At 43.8% G+C, this 24,677-nt stretch overlaps 1 protein-coding gene across 1 annotated transcript in view; it reads right to left on the bottom strand.

The window, feature by feature from the left end:
- The window catches only part of FBXL17 (F-box and leucine rich repeat protein 17), a 495,361-nt gene extending 471,207 nt beyond the window's left edge, over positions 1–24,154 (bottom strand). The window contains 1 exon segment of the mRNA XM_072788417.1: positions 23,214–24,154. Within this exon segment, the coding sequence (XP_072644518.1) occupies positions 23,214–24,116 (903 nt within the window). The 5' untranslated portion in view covers positions 24,117–24,154.
- Between the last annotated feature and the right edge of the window lie 523 nt (positions 24,155–24,677).

The raw sequence follows: 24,677 nt of genomic DNA, 5'->3' as shown, positions 1-24,677 counted from the left end.
TAACACAGCACCATTAAAGTAGCCCCAGGGGTACCTGGGCAGTTCAGTTGGTTAAGCATCCAACTATTTGGTTTTGGCTCAGGTCATGACCTCAGGGTCACGGAGTCAAGCCCCACTTCTGATTACACATTCAGTGGAGAGTCTCCTTGGGATGTTCTCTCTCCTCCATTTGCCCCTCCACCAAAATTAAATAAATAAATAAATCTTTTAATAAAAAAAATAAAAGTAGTCCCAGTTACACAAAGGTAATAGCAGCAGAGGCAACTCTAGCGCAGAGAAATTCCATCTTTCCAACCAGAGAACCAAGAAAATGGGCCTCTAAGAATGTAAGGAGGGGCACATGGGTGGCTCAGCTGGTTAAGCAGCTGCCTTCAGCTCGGGTCATGACCCCAGGGTCCTGGGATCCAGCCCCACATGCGCATCTCCACTCAGTGGAGCCTATCTGGCCCTCTCTTTCTGTTGTTCCCCCCACTTGTGCTCCCTGACTCTCTTTATCAAATAAATAAATTATTTAAAAAGCAAAGAAAAGTATAAAAGAAGGATCAGAAAAGATCCCTAACTCTGTGTATATATAGTGACAAAAATCCTGAGTTAACCAAAAAGCTATACATGTGCAAGAAACCCAAGCACAGGGCAGCCCCGGTGGCTCAGCAGTTTAGCGCCACCTTCAGCCCGGGGTGTGATCCTGGAGACCCAAGATGGGAGTCCCACGTTGGGCTCCCTGCATGGAGCCTGCTTCTCCCTCTGCCTGTCTCCCTCTCTCTCTCTCTCTCTCTCTCTCTCTGTCATGAATAAATAAATAAAATCTTGAAAGAAGAAAGAAAGAAAGAAAGAAAGAAAGAAAGAAAGAAAGAAAGAAAGAAAGAAAGAAAAAAAGAAAAGAAAAAAGAAAAGAAAAGAAAAGAAAAGAAAAGAAAAGAAAGAAGGGGAGGGGAGGGGAGGGGAGGGGAGGGGAGGGGAGGGGAGGGGAGGGGAGGGGAGGGGAGGGGAGGGGAGGGGAGGGGAGGGGAGGGGAGGGGAGGGGAGGGGAGGGGAGGGAAGGGAAGGGAAGGGAAGGGAAGGGAAGGGAAGGGAAGGGAAGGGAAGGGAAGGGAAGGGAAGGGACCCAAGCACAGAAAAGTCTTTGAAAACTGAGCTAAAACTGTATCATAGGCCAAGGAAGGTAAGATAGAGATTTCAGTCTAAGTATAACAATGCTGAGATACCTGGGCAGCTCAATCAGTTAAGCATCTGCCTTCAGCTCAGGTCATGATCTCAGGGTCCCTCAGGTCCTCAGGGGATCAAGCCCCATGTTAGGCTCCCTAGTCAGTGAGTTGTCTCCCTCTTCCTCTGTCTCTCTCCCCCTCCCATTTGTGCTTGCTCTCTCTCTTTCTCTCTCATGCAGGGAGCCCAATGTGGGACTGGATCCTGGGACCCCAGGATCACACCCTGGGCTGAAGGCAGGCGCACAACCACTGAGCCACCCAGGGATTCCCTAAAAATAGTTTAAAAATAAATAAACAATGCTGATCCCTGACAAACCTGATGAAAGAAATGAATCTAGACATTCATAAACACAATTAACACCAGTAAGATTAACTCGAAGACTCTACACCCAGACACATTATAATCAAATTGTCAGAAGACAAAGGGAGAACCCCAAAAGCAGCAAGAGAAAAGCAATTCATCAGGTACAAAGGCTTCTCAAGGTTAACAACTGATTTCACACTAGAAACTATGTAAGCCAAAAGGCAATGAGATAACACATCTACAGTGCTGAAAGAAAGTGCTCTGTATCTGGCGAAACTATTCTTTGAAAATGATGGAGAAATTAAAATATTTCCAGATAAACAAAAACTGAGGGAATATGTCACTAGCTGACTTGACTGTAAGAAACGCTAGAGGGAGCTCTTCAGGCTGAAAGGAAAGAGCATGAGCCAGTAGTTTGAAACCACATAAAGAAATAAAAAACACAAATAAAGATAGGTACTTATGTAGGTAAATTAATTTACCTGAGATTTAATATATTTTGGGCTTGTATCCCTTTTATCTTCTACATGACTGAAAAGACAACTATATAAAAAAATAATTATAAATGGATGCACAAAGCACATAAAAGTGTAAGTTGTGGCAACAATATAAATATAGGAACTAAGTTTTCACATACCATTGAAACTATAGTTATTTATAATTTAAGTGTCTGACAATAAGCTTTTTTGATCACAGCACGTCTAACACTAAGCTTTTGACTGCCATGACATCCACTTCAAATAAACATATTGTCAGCTGTATGACACAGCTACTAAAAAAACAACCACATAAGGAACCAGGCTACCACCATCCATTAAGGTCTTTCAGAAAACCCCAGGTAACCTAGATAACAGACTGCCTGAGTGACCCTGTTTCTCCCTTCTCATGCCCAAATTCTTTTTTTTTTTTTAATTTTTATTTATTTATGATAGTCACAGAGAGAGAGAGAGTGAGAGAGGCAGAGACACAGGCAGAAGGAGAAGCAGGCTCCATGCACCGGGAGCCCGACGTGGGATTCGATCCCGGGTCTCCAGGATTGCGCCCTGGGCCAAAGGCGGGCACCAAACCGCTGCGCCACCCAGGGATCCCCTCATGCCCAAATTCTGACTTTTCTGCTTTAAATTAGCCAATAGAGAATAAATCTGGAAAACCCTAGACACTCCAGCCTTGAACCCTAATAAAGGCAGAGCCCCAAGACTGCTCTTTCTCTTCACCCTCAACCAGCTAGATGGTTCTTGTTGTGCTATATATGGCATAGTAAGAACCAGAAGACCTCGCCAGCTATAAATAGGGGCCCTGGTAGCAGAAATATCTGTGGAGCATGCCATAAATAATGTGTGCCCAGGCAAACACTACAGGCATTTCTGACATGGGGTATTACCATCAACAGGCTCAACATCAACGGAACTGTATTAACTCAAACAACATTGTTATAAATTATAGTATTAATTATAACCACCACAGTAAATATTAAGTAACTAAGTATATATATATATATATATATATATATATATATATATATATATATATGTATGTATATGCTAGAAGAAAAGAGAAGGGAATCAAAACAGTACACTAAAAATATCTAATACAAAGAGCAACAACAGAGGAATTGACGAACAAAAAGTATAAAACAGAGAAAACAAATAAGAAAATGGCAGAAGTCTTTCCTTATCAGTAATTACATATAAAAACGAACTCTCCAATTTAGAAACAGGATGAAGGAATGGAACAAAAAAATGATCAAATCTATAAGAGACTTGCTTTAGATCCAAGAACACACATAGGTTAAAAGTAAAAGGATGGAAAAACGTATTCTATTCAAATACTAACCTAGAAAGAACTGCAGTATCCACGCTAACGTGACAAAATAGACTTTAAGACAAAAACTGTTGCAAGAGACCCAAAAAATTACAGAATGATAAAAGGGTAAATCCACTAAAAAACATATAGCAATTATATATATACATGTAACAATAGAGGTCCAAAATAGATCAAGCAAAAACTGACAGAATTGAAGGGAAAAATAAACAGTTCTACAATACTTAGAGACTTTAACACTCCATTTCAATAATGGATAAAACCACCAGACAGAAGACAAACGAGGAAGTCAAAAAAATCTGAACAGTTAAATGAACTGGGCCTAACATATTTATACAACACTCAACCCAACACAAAAAGCATACATTCTTCTTAAGTGAACATGCATAAACCTAAACCGTATGTTAGCTACAAATCAAGTCTCAATAAATTTTAAAAGACTGAAATACAAAATATTTTTCTTCTCTAACTACAATGAAATCAGAAATCAGTAGAAAAGGAAATCTGAAAACGAGTGGAAATTAAACAATACACGTAAAACAATTAGTAAGAAAAATTCACAAGGAAAAATTTAAAATACTTTAAGATAAATGAAAACAAAAATACATCCCAAAACTTATGAAATATAGCTGTAAACAACTGTATTAAGAATAAAGATCTCAAACCAATAACCTACACTTCCACCTTACAGAACTACAAAAAGAAGAAACGGGATGCCAGGGTGGCTCAGCAGTTGAGCGGCTGCCTTCCCCCCAGGGCGTGACCCTGGAGACCCAGGATCGAGTCCCACGTAGGGCTCCGTCCATGGAGCCTGCTTCTCCCTCTGCCTGTGTCTCTGCCTCTCTCTCTCCCTCTCTCTGTCTCTCATGAATGAATAAAATCGGTTTTATTTTGTTTTGTTTTGTTTTGTTTTTAAAAAGAGGAAACTAAATACAGGCCAAGTAGAAGGAAGAAACTAAAAATCAGACCAAATAGGGCAGCCCCAGTGGCGCAGTGGTTTGACGCCACCTGCAGCCCGGGGTGTGATCCTGGGGACCGGGGATCGAGTCCCACATCGGGCTTCCTGCATGTATGGAGCCTGCTTCTCCCTCTGCCTATGTCTCTGCCTCTCTCTCGCTCTCTCTGAATGAATAAATAAATAAATCTTTAAAAAAAATAAAATAAATAAAAATAAAAATCAGACCAAATATAAATTAAATATAGACTAGAAAAATAATAGAAACTATGAAAACCTAAGTTTAAACTTTGTAAAGACCAACAGAACTGACAAAACTTTAGCAGACTAAAAATAGAGAACACTCCAGTTACTAAAATCATGAATGAAAATAGAGACATCATTGCCAACCTCACAGAAATAGAATTACAGAAAACTATGCCAACTAAGTAAACTAGATCAAATGGACAAGTTCCAAGAAGAATACAAACTACAAAAGAACTAACTCAAGAAGAAACAGAAAATCTGAATAGAACTGTAAGAAGTAGAAACATTAACTCAGTAATAAAAAAAAAAAAAAACTCCCAACAAAGAAAAAGCCAAGGAATGAGGATATAATTAGTGATACAGCCGAAGAACTAATACTAATCCTAAAATTCTTCCTAACTGGAAGATGACGTAAGGCTTCCTAACTCATTCCATGAGGTCAGGATTACCCTGATACCAAAGCCTAATGATGCCATCGCAAGAGAGCTACAGATGTCCCTTATGAATACAGAAGCAAAATCTTCAATAAAATATGAGCAAACTAAATCCAGTACATATTAAAAGGATCATATGCCACGCCCAAGAAGGATTTACCCCAGAAATGCAAAAGTGGTCCAAAATGAAGAAATAAATCCATTTAACACACCATATTAATAAAATGAAGGGGGTTTTTATTTTATCAAATTTTTATTTTATTACCTATGAATTCCACGTCCTCCCCCAGTTACATAAAGAAGGCAGATGTAACAGCATTTTCGGTGATTTTCATTCCTTCTAGAAGACAAGTTTCTATCTGTTTCATTGCTCTTGAACCCAAAGCATATCTTTTAGGATTTCTTTCAGCTCAAATGAGTTGATGAACATTTTCTCAAGTTTTGTTCATGACATATTATCTTTGTTTCTTTTTTCCTAAGACAACTACTGCTTGTGTACAGAATTATGAGTTGACAGTTTTGAGGTTAGTCCAGTATTCTCTAAAATCCATTATTTTTAACCCATGAATCCTTTGAAATAGTGTTCCATTAATATACAGTGTTATTTTCCTTTTCAGTGCTTTTAGATGTTATGAAAGGTCTGTTTTTTTTAAATAACCATCTCAATAGACACAGAAAAGGCACTTGACAAAATCCAATACTCCTTCTTGATACAAATACTCAGAAAACTTGAAATAAAAGGAATCTTCCTTTCTTGGTAGATGGCACATCTATTAAAAACACTCAGCTAACATTATACTTAATGGTGAAGGACAGATTTTTTTTTTCCCTTGAGATGAGGAACAAGGATGTCTGCTCTCTCCATTGTACTAGAGATTCCAACCTGGGCAACTATTCAAGAAAAAAAAATGAAAGGCATCCAGGAAAGAAGAACTAAAATGTTCTCTATACGCAGATGTCATGTTTTTTATATAAAAAATCCTAAAGAAAAAAAAATCCTAAAGAACACACACAAAAAAATTTAGAGCTAATAGGCAAATGTTTCCACACATTAACAATGAATAATTCAAAAATGAATTAAGAAAGCATTTCTGGGATGCCTGGGTGGCTCAGAAGTTCAGTATCTGCCTTTGGCTCCGGTTAAGATCCCAGGGGTCTGGGATGGAGTCCCCCATCAACTCACTGCAGGGACCTGCTTCTCTGTTTCTTTCATGAACAAATAAACAAAATCTTTAAAAAAATAAAAAAAAGAAAAGAAAAGAAATAGAGAAAGAAGGAAAGAAAGAATTTCCATTTATAATAACATCAAAAAGGTGAAGTATTTAGTTATAGATTTACCATGTTTTGAGTATCCTCATATTCTTCATTATACTTAATGTTTCCTTTTATTTTTTTAATATTTATAATAGCAGTTTAAAGTTTTGTCTTTTAAGTCTAATATCTGAGCTCATTCACAGTTATTTTCTATGAACTACTTTCTTTCAGTATAGGTCACATTTTTCTGTCTCTTGACATGTCTCATAGCTTTTTAGGGGCACATTTTAGGGGCACCACAGTGGCTCAATCAGCTAAGCGTACAGTTCCTGATTTTAGCTCAGATCTTGATCTCAAAGTCATGAGCTCAAGCCCTGCAGTAGGCTCCACGCCTAGCATGGAGCCTACTTTAAATACAAAAAAAAAAAAAAAGGGACAACCAGGTGGCTCAGCCATTGAGCATTTGCCTTTGGCCCAGGGTGTGACCCCAGAGTCCCGGGATCAGGATCGAGTTCCACATCGGCCTCCCCACATGGATCCTGCTTCTCCCTCTGCCTGTGTCTCTGCCTCTCTAAGTGTCTCTCATGAATAAATAAATAACATCTTAAATAAATAAATACAAAAAAACCTAGACATTTTAGATAACTTATTATCAAAAATATAGCAACTCTGGAATTTTTCAGAAGGTTTTTTTTTTTTTTTTTAAGATTTTATTTTTTAAAACCTGAACAGGCCAATAACCAGGGAGGAAATTGAAGCAGTCATCAAAAACCTCCCAAGACACAAGAGTCCAGGGCCAGATGGCTTCCCAGGGGAATTTTATCAAACGTTTAAAGAAGAAACCATACCTATTCTCCTAAAGCTGTTTGGAAAGATAGAAAGAGATGGAGTACTTCCAAATTCGTTCTATGAGGCCAGCATCACCTTAATTCCAAAACCAGACAAAGACCCCACCAAAAAGGAGAATTACAGACCAATATCCCTGATGAACATGGATGCAAAAATTCTCAACAAGATACTGGCCAATAGGATCCAACAGTACATTAAAAAAATTATTCACCATGACCAAGTAGGATTTATCCCTGGGACACAAGGCTGGTTCAACACCCGTAAAACAATCAATGTGATTCATCATATCAGCAAGAGAAAAACCAAGAACCATATGATCCTCTCATTGGATGCAGAGAAAGCATTTGACAAAATACAGCATCCATTCCTGATTAAAACTCTTCAGAGTGTAGGGATAGAGGGAACATTCCTCGACATCTTAAAAGCCATCTATGAAAAGCCCACAGCAAATATCATTCTCAATGGGGAAGCACTGGGAGCCTTTCCCCTAAGATCAGGAACAAGACAGGGATGTCCACTCTCACCACTGCTGTTCAACATAGGACTGGAAGTCCTAGCCTCAGCAATCAGACAACAAAAAGACATTAAAGGCATTCAAATTGGCAAAGAAGAAGTCAAACTCTCCCTCTTCGCCGATGACATGATACTCTACATAGAAAACCCAAAAGTCTCCACCCCAAGATTGCTAGAACTCATACAGCAATTTGGTAGCATGGCAGGATACAAAATCAATGCCCAGAAGTCAGTGGCATTTCTATACACTAACAATGAGACTGAAGAAAGAGAAATTAAGGAGTCAATCCCATTTACAATTGCACCCAAAAGCATAAGATACCTAGGAATAAACCTAACCAAAGATGTAAAGGATCTATACCCTCAAAACTATAGAACACTTCTGAAAGAAATTGAGGAAGACACAAAGAGATGGAAAAATATTCCATGCTCATGGATTGGCAGAATTAATATTGTGAAAATGTCAATGTTATCCAGGGCAATATACACGTTTAATGCAATCCCTATCAAAATACCATGGACTTTCTTCAGAGAATTAGAACAAATTATTTTAAGATTTGTGTGGAATCAGAAAAGATCCCGAATAGCCAGGGGAATTTTAAAAAAGAAAACCATATCTGGGGGCATCACAATGCCAGATTTCAGGTTGTACTACAAAGCTGTGGTCATCAAGACAGTGTGGTACTGGCACAAAAACAGACACATAGATCAGTGGAACAGAATAGAGAATCCAGAAGTGGACCCTGAACTTTATGGGCAACTAATATTCGATAAAGGAGGAAAGACTATCCACTGGAAGAAAGACAGTCTCTTCAATAAATGGTGCTGGGAAAATTGGACATCCACATGCAGAAGAATGAAACTAGACCACTCTCTTGCACCAGACACAAAGATAAACTCAAAATGGATGAAAGATCTAAATGTGAGACAAGATTCCATCAAAATCCTAGAGAAGAACACAGGCAACACCCTTTTTGAACTCGGCCATAGTAACTTCTTGCAAGATACATCCACGAAGGCAAAAGAAACAAAAGCAAAAATGAACTATTGGGACTTCATCAAGATAAGAAGCTTTTGCACAGCAAAGGATACAGTCAACAAAACTCAAAGACAACCTACAGAATGGGAGAAGATATTTGCAAATGACATATCAGATAAAGGGCTAGTTTCCAAGATCTATAAAGAACTTATTAAACTCAACACCAAAGAAACAAACAATCCAATCATGAAATGGGCAAAAGACATGAACAGAAATCTCACAGAGGAAGACATAGACATGGCCAACACGCACATGAGAAAATGTTCTGCATCACTTGCCATCAGGGAAATACAAATCAAAACCACAATGAGATACCACCTCACCCCAGTGAGAATGGGGAAAATTAACAAGGCAGGAAACCACAAATGTTGGAGAGGATGCGGAGAAAAGGGAACCCTCTTGCACTGTTGGTGGGAATGTGAACTGGTGCAGCCACTCTGGAAAACTGTGTGGAGGTTCCTCAAACAGTTAAAAATATACCTGCCCTACGACCCAGCAATTGCACTGTTGGGGATTTACCCCAAAGATACAAATGCAATGAAACGCCGGGACACCTGCACCCCGATGTTTCTAGCAGCAATGGCCACGATAGCCAAACTGTGGAAGGAGCCTCGGTGTCCAACGAAAGATGAATGGATAAAGAAGATGTGGTTTATGTATACAATGGAATATTACTCAGCTATTAGAAATGACAAATACCCACCATTTGCTTCAACGTGGATGGAACTGGAGGGTATTATGCTGAGTGAAGTAAGTCAGTCGGAGAAGGACAAACATTATATGTTCTCATTCATTTGGGGAATATAAATAATAGTGAAAGGGAATAGAAGGGAAGGGAGAAGAAATGTGTGGGAAATATCAGAAAGGGAGACAGAACGTAAAGACTGCGAACTCTGGGAAACGAACTAGGGGTGGTAGAAGGGGAGGAGGGCGGGAGGTGGGAGTGAATGGGTGACGGGCACTGGGTGTTATTCTGTATGTTAGTAAATTGAACACCAATAAAAAATAAAAAATAAAAAAAACAAAAAACAAACAAACAAACAAACAAAAAAAAAAAGATTTTATTTTTTAAGTAATCTCTATACCCAACGTGAGGCTTGGAATCACAACCCTGAGATCAAGAGGTACATGTTCTAACCAACTGAGCCAGCCAGCCACTCCAGAAGGTAACATTTTAATTTCCTTGCAATTAAACCGTGGGGTCTATGTCCTCCGCAGGGTTGATGCCTCTGCCCGGGTCAGTACTCACATACTCCTCGCACTCTAGCTTCCCGACGAGGTGACCCCATATCTACGTAGCTGGGGCTCAGGCATGCTCCGCCTCTCAGGCCTGCTCCTCGACCTCTGAGGGGACAGCAAGAGCACATTCGAGGCTGAGCCAGTTCTCCGGCTGAGCCCTTGCCTCCTGCTAGACCTTCAGGTCTCCTCTGCCCCCGGGCGTGGCCTCACCAAGAGCCACGGGCTCCGGGAGCGCTTACCCCTTTACGGTTTTCTCATTTCCAAGGTCCGCCTGTTCAACTCCTGGCTGGTCCCCCGCTCATCCCAACTGGCACAAAAACCTAAGACTCGCAAATATGTGGATTTTCACTGTTTCCTATCAAATTTGTCACTTTAAGTTGACAAACACAGGTTTTTACTCGTTGCCACAAACTGAATTAGCCTCTGGCAGCACGGCTGCCGGTCTCCCAAACTCCAGTTCTTGCCAAAGGAATTGGGGAAAGCAAGAATGCCGCAGACATCGACTGTTCTCAAAAGCTCTAGCACTTTTCCTAAAAATAAATGCTTCTCAATTTTTTTCTGTCTTCGGTCAATTTCCAAAGCCCAAATAGTTTTAGGCAATTTTGCCTAATTTTACTTTGTTTTTGTGGAGAGGAATCACCAAACTCTTCATGCAGCTATCCCTGGAGGTCCCTCTCTTCTGAATATTTTTATGCTCTTCATTTTATGAGATGAAAAAATAAAGATTCAGGCAAAGTAGATCATCTGTTTAAGGTTAAAGAACAATGTGGTTTTCAAGAACTAAGTTGTCACTTAACAAATAGAAGTTATGTAGAAATGGTCACCGGAACCAAGAAGCATCTTGTTTTGTTTAAGATTTTACTTATTTATTCATGAGAGACACAGAGAGAGGCAGAGACACAGGCAGAGGGAGGAGAAGCAAACTCCATGCAAGGAGCTCAATGTGGGACTCAATCCCAGGATCCCACGATCACACCCTGAGCCAAAGGCAGACGCTCAACCACTGAGCCACCCAGGCGTCCCAAGAAGCACCTTGTGGGCAGCCGGGGAGGCTCAGCAGTTTAGCGCCACCTTCGGCCCAGGGCGTGATCCTGGAGACCCGGGATCGAGTCCCACGTCGGGCTCCCTGCATGGAGCCTGCTTCTCCCTCTGCCTGTGTCTCTGTCTCTCTCGGTGTCTCTCATAAATAAATAAATACATAAATAAATAAATAAATAAATAATCCTTAAAAAAAAAAAAAAAAGAAGCAGCACCTTGTTTAAAATATATCCGGCTTTAGGGGAACCTGGGTGGCTTAGTCTGTTAAGCGTCTGCCTTTGCCTCAGCTCATGATCCCAGGGTCCTGGAATCAAGTCCTCACTCTCTCGCTCTCTACTTCCCTCTCAAATAAATGAATAAAATCTTAAAAAAATAAAAATACAATCTAACTTTGGATTGTTCTTTCTTTGAATATTAGTTTTCTCTTTTGTTAAACTGAGATGACCATGAGAATCCACAGATAACTGACTAAATCTAGGTGGATTTCCATGAGTCTTAGTTATCCAGCTGAAAGGAAATTTAATAAGTGGGTGAAGGTTAGATGAAACCAGTACCAGCAAAGATGGGTAAGAATAAAAGGCAAAATTCTAAGCTGATATCGCAGCGCATATTTAATAGATCTTTGCACATTGATCGTGTCAGCAACCTGCACAACGGCCCCCAATGAGCTCACGGCCTGATACTTATTTACGGTTGTATAATCCTCTCCTTGAGCAGGAGCTGGGTTTAACGACCGAGTCCCTTCTACTGGACACAGTAGGGCACAACTGATAGGACACCAGTTCTGAGATTAGGTTAAAAGAGGTGGCTTCCGTTTTGGGGTGTTCTCGGATCTGTTGCTCTAGAGGAGCGAGCTGCCACACGGCCATTCGCCGATGGAGAAGCCACAGAGCCGGCAAGGAACTTACGCCTGCCGCCCAGAGCCAGTGAGGACGTGGGCCTTGCCAACAAGTTCACAAGTAAGTCTGGGCAGGAATTCTTGAGCCCCGGTTGAGGAGCTCCAGCCAACACCTTGAATACAGCCTCAGAAGAGCCCCCGGATCAACTGGGACCCACCTAAGAATCACAGAGGTTATTACCCCACAGAAAATCTGAAATAATAAATGTCTGTGGTTTTAAACTGCTTAACGTTGGCATAATTTGTTACATAAAAATAGATAACACAATATTTAAATATTTCTACTTTCGGGCAGCCTGGGTGACTCAACGGTTTAGCACCGCCTTCAGCCCAGGGTGGGATCCAGGAGACCTGGGATCGAGTCCCAAGTCAGGCTCCCTGCGTGGAGCCTGCTTTTCCCTCGGCCTGTCTCTGCCTCTCTCTCTGTGTGTCTCTCATGAATAAATAAATAAAATCTATAAATGAATGAATGAATGAATAAATAAATAAATAAATAAAATATTTCTGCTTTTCTTTCTGTCATTAAAAAGCCCTCTCTCAAAAAAAAAAAAAAAAAAAAAAAAAAAAGCCCTCTCTCCCTTGGGATCCCTGGGTGGCTCAGCAGTTTAGCACCTACCTTCGGCCCAGGGCATGATCCTGGAGTCCTGGGATCGAGTCCCACATCGGGCTCCCTGCACGGAGCCTGCTTCTCCCTCTGCCTTTGTCTCTGCCTCTCTCCTTCTGTATCTCTCATGAATAAATAAATACAATCTTTCAAATAAATAAATAAACAAACAGCCCTCTCTCCCAAATCTTAACTCTCAAAGTTAACTACTTCTCCTCCAAACTATCGTCTTAACTCCTTTAACCAATATTTGTGCACGTGTACCTGGGTTTCTGTGGGAGACCCTAAGACTTGAGAGGCATTCACTGGCTTTAAGATTATATAGTCAGGGCAGCCCCGGTGGCACAGCGGTTTAGCGCCGCCTGCAGCCCAGGGCGTGATCCTGGAGACCTTGGATCAAATCCCACATCAGGCTCTCTGCATAGAGCCTGCTTCTCCCTCTGCCTGTGTCTCTGCCTCTCTCTCTCTCTCTCTCTCTCTCTCTCTGCATCTCTATGAATAAATAAATAAAATCTTTTTTAAAAAAAAGATTATATAGTCAGAGGCATTTCTGAATTATCTTTGGATAATCTGAGATTCAGGAGAAAGAGTATTTCGAAAGTTGATTTGCAGAAAGAGAATATAGGTCTGTAAAGGACTGACCTGTAACAACATTTTTGTTGAATACAGAAAACTACAAAGGGGAAAGAGGACACTGAAAAAAACTGGGATGTCCCTTGCATCAAGCCAGGAAACTGCTTACTCTAACACAGGCCTGTTAGCAAAGCTTGAACATGAGAGTTCAAACTAAGTAGGTGTAGGCATCCTGCAGATGTAGAAGATCCAGGTATCCATCGCCTGGCACCTTGCTGCTCGCCATCGCTGCCTTCGGCTACGGCGAGGAAGACCGTGCCTAGCCCTGAAAAAGGGAGGCAAAGGGCAAGCGGCTGCTCTCATGGACACATTACTTCCACTCACATTCTATTACCCAACATTTAGTCACATAGCTGCGCCTCGCTACAATTAAGGCTGAGAAACAGCCTCTAATTAGGTGATCTTGTGCCAAGCTAGAACATGGTAAATTCCACGTCTAAAAGGAAGATGAGGGGAATGGATACTGGGAAACAGCAGTGACTTCTAACCAGGACCTAAGTTGAAAACTAACTTAAGATTCTTTATCTTTAGGGGCAGATCTGGAAAACACAACTAAAATACAAATTACCGGATCCCTGGGTGGCGCAGCGGTTTGGAGCCTGCCTCTGGCCCAGGGCGCGATCCTGGAGACCCGGGATCGAGTCCCCAATGGGGCTCCCGGTGCATGGAGCCTGCTTCTCCCTCTGCCTATGTCTCTGTCTGTCTGTCTCTCTCTGTGACTATCATAAATAAATAAATAAAATTTAAAAAAAATAAAATAAAATAAAATACAAATTACCAGAAAAGGTACATGTTATAGATACAATCTGAAATAATCACTACCAGAGACATCCAAATATTCCTGAGCCTTCAAAGACTCTATTTTTGAGCAGGGCATCAGTGTAAGATTTCAGAAGATACTTCAGACGGAGAAAAAGTCCAGAAAATGCTTTGTTGTCTAACACTTGGTCATACCTAACCCACAGAACCTTGGAGTATTTGAAAATCAACCAAGCCAATACTTACATTTGGCCATTTAATTTTTGATAAGATCTTATCTGCTATCAAAGATTACTGCAAAAGTTTATGAGTAAGCAGATGGCATGCAAGTTATACAAATAATACTTTGAAAAGAAGTAAACTGTGTAGCTATTTTATCTAATATTGACTATACTAGGTGTTAAGAGAGAGAGATACAGAGGTATGCAAGATAAAACACAATATTCTTGACTATATACTGTATGATGACATTTATATGAAATTTCCAGAAAAGGAAAACTCTATAGGCAAATAGATCAGTGGTTGCTTGGGGCTAGGGGTATGAGCAGAAATTGTTAAGAGGCACACAGAAACTATTTGAGGTGTTCCAAAACTGGATTATAATGATGGCTATATAACACTATACACTTATTAAAACTCAAACTGTAGGGACGACTAGATGGCTCAATTAAGCATCTATCTTCAGCTCAGGTCATGATCCCAGGGTCCTGGGATCAAGCTCCACATGGGGCTCCCCACTCAGCGGGGAGTCTGCTTCTTCCTCTGCCTCTCCCTCCACTTGTACATGAGCTCTCCCACTCTTTCTCTCTGTGCTTATACTATAAATAAAATCTTAAAAAAAAAAAAAAACCTCAAACTGCATACTTAAAATGGGTAAATATCAATAGAGTTGCTTTTTTAAAAAATGTCCACAAGCTCTGTATTTCTCTCATTCTATTTTTCTTCCCAGAATCTTTGAATTCCTTTTTGAGAAGACATTCACACACATACACAAACACTATGTTATAGTAAGGACTAAGCAAATAATATCAGATATTATTTAATTATAATTTAGAAAGAATCCCTCTTTGCAATCTTCTCAAAATTAACTATTTCAATCAAGTTCAACTTTTCTGCCCTTTTCAATTTTTCCCCATATGTCATATCTTCCCTCTTAAATATTCTACTTAAATTATCTGCCAAAAGCTTGCAAGTAACATTTACTAAGTAGTTTCTTGAATAGAGACTGTTCAGAAAAACAGAAACACAAAACATATTTCTGGTACTTTTCTAACCACATAACCAAAGGGAAGTCATAGGCTCTAAAATTATTTCCTAATCTATAATTTTAAATAATTCTTGCAATTTAATTATTAAAATTTAAGGCACAGCAAACTTCTACAATCCCAATGCTTACTACAGAGTGCTATTTTATAGTAGTAGTCAGGTATTATGAAATGTACACAAGAGTAAGTTTTATTCTAAAGCCAGTCACAGAATTCAATAAAATACAAAACTTTTTTATGTATTTTGGGGACGTCTGGGTGGCTCAGAGGTTGAACGTCTGCCTTTGGCACAGGGCGTGATCCCAGGGTCTTGGGATTGAGTCCCACATCGGGCTCCCTGCATGGAGCCTGCTTCTCTCTCTGCCTGTGTCTCTGCCTCTGTCTCTGTGTCTCTCATGAATAAATAAGCAAAATCTTTTAAAAATTTTTTTAAGTATTTTGGGAAGAGATACTATAAAATGACATGTCCTTCTGACATATATCCATTATTCTTTGAGTACTTCCTTGTGCTCTGGCACAAAATATTCTAGGCTCGTCTAGTACTTTCCTGGTACCAGCTTGGTAATCATCCATTTCTCCTAGAACGCTGATTCCTTTTAGCAGAGAATGGTTTTTAGAAGCTAAGATCTAGCTAAGTGCGCAGACACACACACTGTTTATTGGGCATTGCTTCTCTAAGGCCCTTTCAAGTGGACAGAGCTAGAAAATACATATATACGTATGTATGTAGGTTGCCAATCACCCATCACTACTCTAGAGTCTTCCTCCACATAGATGCCCTGAGCATATTATGTGGCTCCAAACTGGCCAAAACTTGGGCAGGACTCTTGACAAACTTAAATTAAGATATTCAGCCAAAATTAAACAACTTTTCAGGAAACTATTATGGTAACACTAAATGCTTCCATATATGCCTTCACTTATCTTCTCATATTCCCTATCACTTATACAACTTGGTATTCCAAAGTTGGCCAAAAAAGAAAAAGAAAAAAAAAAAAAAAAAACGCCCAGGTTTATTCCCTTGACAGCTACTCATTACAAAGCACCAAAATTTATAGACCTCTTAAGAGGTAAAAAGAAAATAAATCTCACCTTTTGCGGCTTGATTAAGTTAATCGAGATTACTTGACATTCTTTAGCTAAAAAAAAAAATCTTGAACCTGACTTCCTAACAACATTCTATTTCAGAGTTGACTAAACTCATCCCCAGAACTACAGAGACATACATTCTAGAGGTGAACTGGCCCTGGAGTAGTAAGTCAAGCATTCATGAAATGCTACATATAACTTAGTTCCTCTTACCCACTAGTAATCTACATTCAAAACTTTAAACAGTGGTATTGCTTTTTTTTTTTTTTTTGAAAGAAACAGGTCGAGCACATAAGCCTTCCCCCAAAGCACATTTCTCTCATAAAATTCTTCCTTGATCACTAAAGCAACCTGTTGGTAATGAAGCTGTAAAAATAAAGATCTAATACCTAACACGTTATCAGGGGTGCAGGCATGGTGAGGCGGTTTTCCCAACTGTGTTGACAGACTCTGGGGTCTCTAGCCTGGTTTCCTTTGGAAAGAAACAGGTCGGGCTGACAGAGAGCAAGAAAGATACCTAAACATAAAGCACACAAAGTCTCTAAATATCTCAAAATACCTGTTACTCAAATAGTAACACTTAAAGAAAAGTATTCCACTGCTATCATTTGGTAAAACTGTTGCATAGGGGCTCCACAATATAAAAACCTGTGATATCAGAAGGCAGGATTGCTTGAGGTTATGAAGGCAACAGGTACCAAAGACTGAAGCCGCCTTATTTGATCCAAAGCAATCCCTCAACCAAAGACCAACTAGAACAGGCCTAAGGCCTTAAGAAAATGCTATTTCCACAGTTGATCTGTGAAGAGCCATTCCCTACTTCTCATATTTCTTATATTTAAGGACCACAATTCAACCCTACAGGCCCAATTATAAAATTAGCCTCTGACTCATAATAGCTCCGAAGTTGTCTGGTATAAGCTCCTCCCTGCCACCACCAATTCAGGAATCTCTTTCATACAGTCTCTGAGAGAAGATTACTGAGACCCTCTTCAACAATATAGGGAAAAGATCTCCTGGCCTGGAAACACAGAGAGGGGCTCCAACCCAGGGTCTGCCTTTCACTACCTAAAATGTCTTGGGGTAAGCCATTTCACCTCTCCAGGCCGGTTTTCTCACACAAAAGAAGTGGGGGAATAACCAGAAGATCTCAGAGGTCTCTTACTGCTCTGAAGTTAAATTATTATCTCCAGCGAAGCCACTTCAAGAAAAAATTCATTCCACGTTTACACAATTCTTCTTAGAAAGGATTTTCTAAATTTCCAAATGTACACATTCTTTAACCCTAAAGTTCCACCTTCCTGAAATCTACCCTACAAGAAAATGACTATATGCGCACAGAAAACATTAGAACTCTCTACAGTAGCAATAATTTGGAAAAATTCAATAATAGAAAACTACAGTATAACATTACAGAATACTACGCAGCAGTTAAAAAGAATGAAGGAAGAGCTAAGTTGGTTGAGCACGTAGCTGTTGATCTCAGGGTTGCGGGTTCAAGCCCCAGATGACGTGTAGAGATTACTTAAATAAAGGAATGAAAGAAACCATATACACTACTTACTAAAAAGGAACGACTTCCAACCCATACTTTAACAAAACACGTACATTTTGGTGCATTTAAATAGCTATGAAGGTCTACACAGGTCTTTCTGCAGCGACAGAAATGTATCTGCATCTGCACAGTCCACTATGGTTAGCAGCCAGGCACCCGTGACTACTGATCTCTGAAATGTGGCTATTGTGACTGAGAGACTGAATTTTAAATTTAATTTTAACCACTTTCAGCTACTATACTCTACAGAGCAGTTCTAGAAGAACAATCTAAACTGGTAACAGTGGTTAGTTACCTCTGGAGAGGAAATTAGATGGGAAGGTAGGAGTGAATCTAGGCAAACTTTCGCCTGCCTAGATTATTTCGCCTACCTGCATTATTTTAATGCTTTAAGGCAAGTTACAAAAAAACAAAATTTAAAGAGAAAATCTTGTTGAGGGATCCCTGGGTGGCGCAGCGGTTTGGCGCCTGCCTTTGGCCCAGGGCGCGATCCTGGAGACCCAGGATCAAATCCCACGTCGGGCTCCCGGTGCATGGAGCCTGCTTCTCCCTCTGCCTGTGTCTCTGCCTCTCTCTCTCACTGTGTGCCTATCAGAAATAAATAATAAAAAAATTAAAAAAAAAATCTTGTTGATACTGAACCAAAAATTTGCCCTATGAAGCGCCATAAAAAGAATCTAGGTGGGGGTATTTTTGTTGCTTTGTTTCATTCTGCTTTTTGCCTGGAAAAAAAATTTACCTGGAAAAAGTTGGTAGTTTTTCTTAAAAACAACCTTTAAATCACTTTTCCTTACATTTCTCTTCCAAACTCTCCCTCCTCCACACACCCTCGCCTTTTTTTTTTTTAAAGAACTACAGTTAACTTCTGGTACAAAAGATACAGCAAAACATCATAAAGGCTACTGACCCATCATTAGGGAAGAAGGGCCATGCTTTCCAAGAATTTTTCCAACAGAGGTGATGGATTTGTACTTCTCTCTGCAACAATTCTTCTCGTACCATGAAAATATCACTATAGCTCCTAAAATCTTCTCTTCTCCAAGCGGAATATCCCCAGTTCTCAACCAAAAAACAGAGCAAGAACACTTTCACCATCACGTGGGTTTTATTGTAGCGCAAAACAACGCAGGTCAGGATATAAACATTTCGTACAGGCTTCTCCTAGTGGCATGGCATACGCACCCAGAGTATCAGCCCAGACTTCCTAAACACCTAGCCATTCATTTCTTCAAAAATATTTACTCGGAGCTACTAAATACCAGCCACTGCACTTAGGGGAAGGGATAGAGCAATGAGCACAATCTATGTTGACAGAGACTCTACCACCCAAAGCCCTGTTCCTAAAAGTTGGAATCAGTAGGTAAACCCTGAACCACCTCAATTTCAATTCATTCCAACAGTCTAACTCCATGCCGAATACCACTAAGACCATGACACCCACACAGAGAATCTGTACTCAACTTTATAATACAAGGAAATCTACCTGACATGTCTTAAACGGCCCAACAAACCGGGCAAATTCAATGGGTAAAATCCTCAAATGTCCGTTAGACCAAGTTTTCAACAGTCCACAGCTAATTTGAAAAAAAAAAAAAAAAATGTTTTTAGCAGGTAATCTATTCTAGCAAAACTTAATCTACATAAATTTTCTTTACTATGAGATCATGTACTACTTTACTTATTTATTTTATGATTTTGGTATTAAAATGTTCCCTACCTCCTGAAATGATGGTTTGGGTAGAAAGCAGAAAGTATCCGGGTTTTGTTTTGGTTTCTAAAGTCTTACTTGCCAAGTAACAACACAGTAATCAAACCTCTATACCAAATATTTGTTGATACTTGTCATTTGCTGATTTAAAGGACTCAAGGAAGCTCCCTCTGCCCTAAAATGCACACCCTGAACACAGAGGAAGTGATTACTCCTCCAAAAAGTACACTTCCATAAGAGTTAAATCGTTACATTTGACTCAAGGGAAACTTAAGCTTTCCCATTCTCTTGCTATATTATTTGCAAGAATGCTAATATCCTGGGGATTCCTGGGTGGCTCAACGGTGGAGCATCTGCCTTCAGCTCAGGATGTGATTCTGGGGTCCTGGGATCGAGTCCCACATCAGGCTCCCCACAGACAGCCTGCTTCTCCCTCTGCTTTGTGTCTCTGCCTCTCTGTGTCTCTCGTGAATGAATGAATGAATGAATAAAAATAAATAAATAAATAAATAAATAAATAAATAAATAAATACCTTTTAGAAAGAACACTAACATCCCAGTAAAACAGATCTAAACACACAGGATTATAAATGTGCAAAAAAGTCTAATTAAAAAAGTACATTTGTGACAATAACAATTGTGACTGATGACAGTTACTTCCTTAACAGTAAAAGTAGCCAAATTCTTATCTAGGTTATTTTTGACTGGTATTAAACATCTCCACACTGAAAAAGGTCTATTAAGTTTGGCGGGGGGGGGGGGGGGGGGGGGGGGCATAAGGAAATAAGGAAGACACAACTTGCTAGTAATAACAACACTAACTTTGTCACTCAATTAAAGTTCCCACTATCATGGGCAGCCCCGGGGGGCTCAGCCGCTGAGCACCTGCCTTCGGCCCAGGGTGTGATCCTGGGGACCGGGATCGAGTCCCACCTCGGGCTCCTTGCATGGAGCCTGCTTCTCCCTCTGCCTGTGTTGTGTGTCTGCCTCTGTCTCTCTCTGTGTCTTTCATGAATAAATAAAATCTTTAAAAAAAAAATAAATTTCCCACTAACATAAACTAAACTGTAAATTTTACTTAGTAAAGTGAGACAAAGCTCCCACAGGACACACAGCTCCACTCACCTCCATCCCTTAAAAAAAACAAAACAAAAAAAAAAAAAACACTTTTCCCTACCTTCTGACAAATTATAGGTTTCTACATAAGGATTAAAATGTAGTTAGGCCACAGAACACAGCGTGACCCAAAGGGTTTTCAGGTCCTTAGGAAGGCCTGAATCCCCAGGTGTGCCCTCACTCTGTAGTGTGACCTTGGACAAGTCCTCCGACCCAGATTCTCAAGCGCACGGAGCGCGGAGCGCCCGGCTGTGTCCTGGCACTGGGGATCCGGGGGGGGGGGGGGGGGGGGCGGTGGCGCGGGGTGCCGCTGGGCACCGGGGGCAGCGGGCTCGCTCCTGGTGGATGTTCGCTGAACCCGCAACCAGCGGCCGCCGGGGCGGGGACAGTCACGCTGCTCCCAGGCGAAGGCAGCTGCAGCAGCCAGTGTCAACTGCTCAGCTGGTAAGAGTATACACGTGCTCTATTTGTATATTCGTAATATATGTGTTTATATGTAAATATACATACAAATAAGAATACATATATTTATACACATAAATATACCTACATATAAAAACGTATGTTTATATATGAAAATATATATTTATACATAGTTATATATTTAAAATGTATACATTCATATACAAATGTCTATTCATATACTTAAAAAGTGTATATTTTATATATAAATGTATTCATATATTAAAATGTATATATTTATATGTAAATATATATTCATATGTTAAATGTATATATTTATATATATTCATGTTAAAATGTGTATATATTTATGTATAAATGGATATTTATATATTGAATGTATATACTTATATTCATGTTAAAATGTGTATTATGTTTATGTATATATTTATACATTAAATGTATAAATTTATATATTCATGTTAAAATGTGTATATTTATGTATAAATGTGTATTTATATATTAAATGTATATATTTATATATATTCATGTTAAAATGTGTGTATTTATGTATAAGTTTATTTATACATTAAATGTATATATTTATATATATTCATGTTAAAATGTGTATATATTTATACACATTTATAAATGTATAAATGCATATTTATATATTAAATATATATATTCATGTTAAAATGTATATATATTTATATATAAATACATATTTATATATTTATTTACAGAAATGTGTATACTTATATATAAAAATATATTTATATCAAATGTATATATTCATATACATTTACATACAAAAATGTATAGATTTTATATAAAAATATATTTATGTATAAAATGTATGTTTATTTTTTTTTAAGGTTTTATTTATTCATGAGAAACACGGAGACAGAGGCAGAGACACAGGCAGAGGCAGAAGCAGGCTCCACGCAGGGAGCCGGATGTGGGACTCGATCCCGGGACCCCAGGATCACGCCCTGGGCCGAAGGCAGGCGTCAAACCACTGAGCCACCCAGGGATTCCCTAAAACGTATGTTTATAAATATATTTACATATAAATGTGTATATATATATGTGAATGTGTGTATTTATATATAAAAGTGTTTTTATGTATCTATAAATAAAACATGTTAATAAGTCACATGTTTATAAATAAGACATATTTATATATGAAATATACTTCTATGCAAAACATATTCATGTCTAAAACATACATGTGTACGTAACACACCCGCTCGTACATGCAGTGGACAGGAGTGGCCGCCGGGCCGAGCCGGGAGTCGGGAGCCGGGAGCCGGGAGCCGGGAGCCGCCGGGCTGCGGGGCGGGACCGACCGAGGGAGGCCGCAGCCCGAGCTGCTGAGCGCGAGCGGCTCCCGAGGTCTCGGGCTTCCCACGACAGGCCCGAGCGTCCTCCCGAGCGTCCTCCCCAGCGGCCTGTCCCCCTCGGACTCCGGCTGCCGGGGTGGGGGGGTGGGGGGCACTGCGCTCAGGGGGCGGAGACCAGCGAGGGGGCGAGGGGGTGGGGTCACGGGGGTCGCGGGGATGGGGGGGTCACGGGGGTCTCGGGGATGGGGGGGGTCACGGGGGTCTCGGGGATGGGGGGTCACGGGGGTCTCGGGGATGGGGGGTCACGGGGGTCTCGGGGATGGGGGCTCACGGGGGCCGGAGGGTCACGGGGGTCTCGGGGATGGGGGGTCACGGGGGTCTCGGGGATGGGGGGTCACGGGGGTCGGAGGGTCACGGGGGTCGCGGGGATGGGGGGTCACGGGGGTCTCGGGGATGGGGGGGTCACGGGGGTCTCGGGGATGGGGGGGGTCACGGGGGTCGGAGGGTCACGGGGGTCTCGGGGATGGGGGGGTCACGGGGGTCAGGTAGTCACGGGGGTCTCGGGGATGGGGGGTCACGGGGGCCGGAGGGTCACGGGGGTCTCGGGGATGGGGGGGTCACGGGGGCCGGAGGGTCACGGGGGTCTCGGGGATGGGGGGTCACGGGGGCCGGAGGGTCACGGGGGTCTCGGGGATGGGGCGTCACGGGGGTCGGAGGGTCACGGGGGTCTCGGGGATGTGGGGGTCACGGGGGTCAGGGAGTCACGGGGGTCTCGGGAATAGAGGGGTCACGGGGGTCTCGGGGATGGGGGGTCACGGAGGCCGGAGGGTCACGGGGGCCGGAGGGGCACGGGGATCTCGGGGATGGGGTCACGGGGGGCCGCGGGGTCACGGGGGCCAGGGCCGGGGCCGGGGCAGCCGTCGCCCGCGGCGCAGACCCACCTTGAGCAGGATGGACGGCGGCAGCTGGTTGATGTCCGGGGTTTCGGGGGGCGGATCCCTGTGACAGTCGCAGGGGTTCTCGGGGGGCTCCCGGCGGTCGGCGTCGCCGCAGTCGTGCTGCTGCTGCTGCTGCTGCTGCTGCTGGGCGGCCGAGGGGGCGGCGCCCCCCGCTCGCCCCGCGTCCCCGCCGGCCGCCGCGGGGGCCCCGGGGGGCGCGGGGGGCGCGGGGGCCTCGGGGGGCGCGGGGGCCGCGGGGCAGCAGGCGGCGTCGGGGGGCCGCGGCGGCGAGGCGCCCCCCCCCGCGGGCCCTCCGTGCGCCCCTGCGTGCGCCCCTCCGTGCCCGCCGCGCCCGCCGTGCCCGCCGCCGTGGCCGCCGCCGTGGCCCCCGCAGCGGGGCTGCTTGCAGGGCGTGCAGGCCGGGAGCCCGGCGCCCTTGCGCTTGCACACCATGTCGGCGGCCGGCGGCGGCCCGCGCAGGAGCCGCAGGGCGGCGGGCGGCCCGAGGAGGCGCACGGGCCCCACGCCCGCCAGGAGGAGGCCCGGGCCGCGGCGCTCCCAGGCGGCGGCGGCGGCCAGCCCCAGCTCGCGGCAGCGGGAGGCGGGCGACGCGGCGGCGGGGGCCAGCAGGAAGCGGCGGGCGGCGGCGGCGCAGTCCTCGGCGGAGGCCCGGGCCCGCGGCGGCGGCGGCGGCGGCGGCGGCGGCGGCGGCTCCTCCTCCGGGCCGGCGGGGGCGGGCGCGCCGGGGCTGTGCACGATGAAGCAGAGCATGCAGGGCCCGCGGAAGAAGCAGTCCCGGCTGCGGGGCGGGCGCGGGCGCGGGCGGCGGCGGCGGCACCAGCTGCAGCAGCGCGGCCTCCTGCGGCTCGGGCGGCTTCGCGGCTCCCGGGACAGGAGGTGGCCCATATAGGAGGCCGCGCGGGGCGGCGGGCGGCGGGCGGCGGGGACGGGGACGGGGACGGGGGCGGCCGGCGGGACGGGGCGGCGGGGCTCCGCGCACTCGCGCTCGGGCGCACACGCGACGGGGGGGCCGGGGGGCCGGGGGGCTACATGCTGTGCCCCGGGGCCGGGGGGCCGGGGGCCGGGGGCGCGGCGGGGGGCCTGCGGCCGGGGACCGCTCCACGCCCGGCCCGGCGGCTCAGTCCGGCAGCGCGGCGGCGGCGGCGGCGGCGGCGGCGGCGGCGGCGGGGGGGACGCGGGGTCCCGCTCGGACCATTTTAACTGCGGCTCCGCCGGCGGCGCGCGCGCCCGCGACACAGCTCGGAGCCGCAGGGGCGCGCGGCCCGCTCGGGGAGGGGGCGGGGCCGCTCGGGGAGGGGGCGGGGCCGCGGCGGGCGCGCGCGCGGAGGGGGCGGGGCCGCGGGAGGGGCGGGGCCGCGGGGGCCGCCGGGCGGGACCTGCCGGGAAGGAGCCGGGCGCGCGCCTGCCCCGCCGCCGGGACGGGAGGAGCGGCTTCCGAGCCGGCGC

This window comes from Canis lupus, chromosome 2 (assembly GCF_048164855.1).
Source record: "Canis lupus baileyi chromosome 2, mCanLup2.hap1, whole genome shotgun sequence".
NCBI lineage: Eukaryota > Metazoa > Chordata > Mammalia > Carnivora > Canidae > Canis > Canis lupus.
Note: the sequence above shows the minus strand (reverse complement) of the source record. Positions and strands in the feature narration are given on the sequence as shown.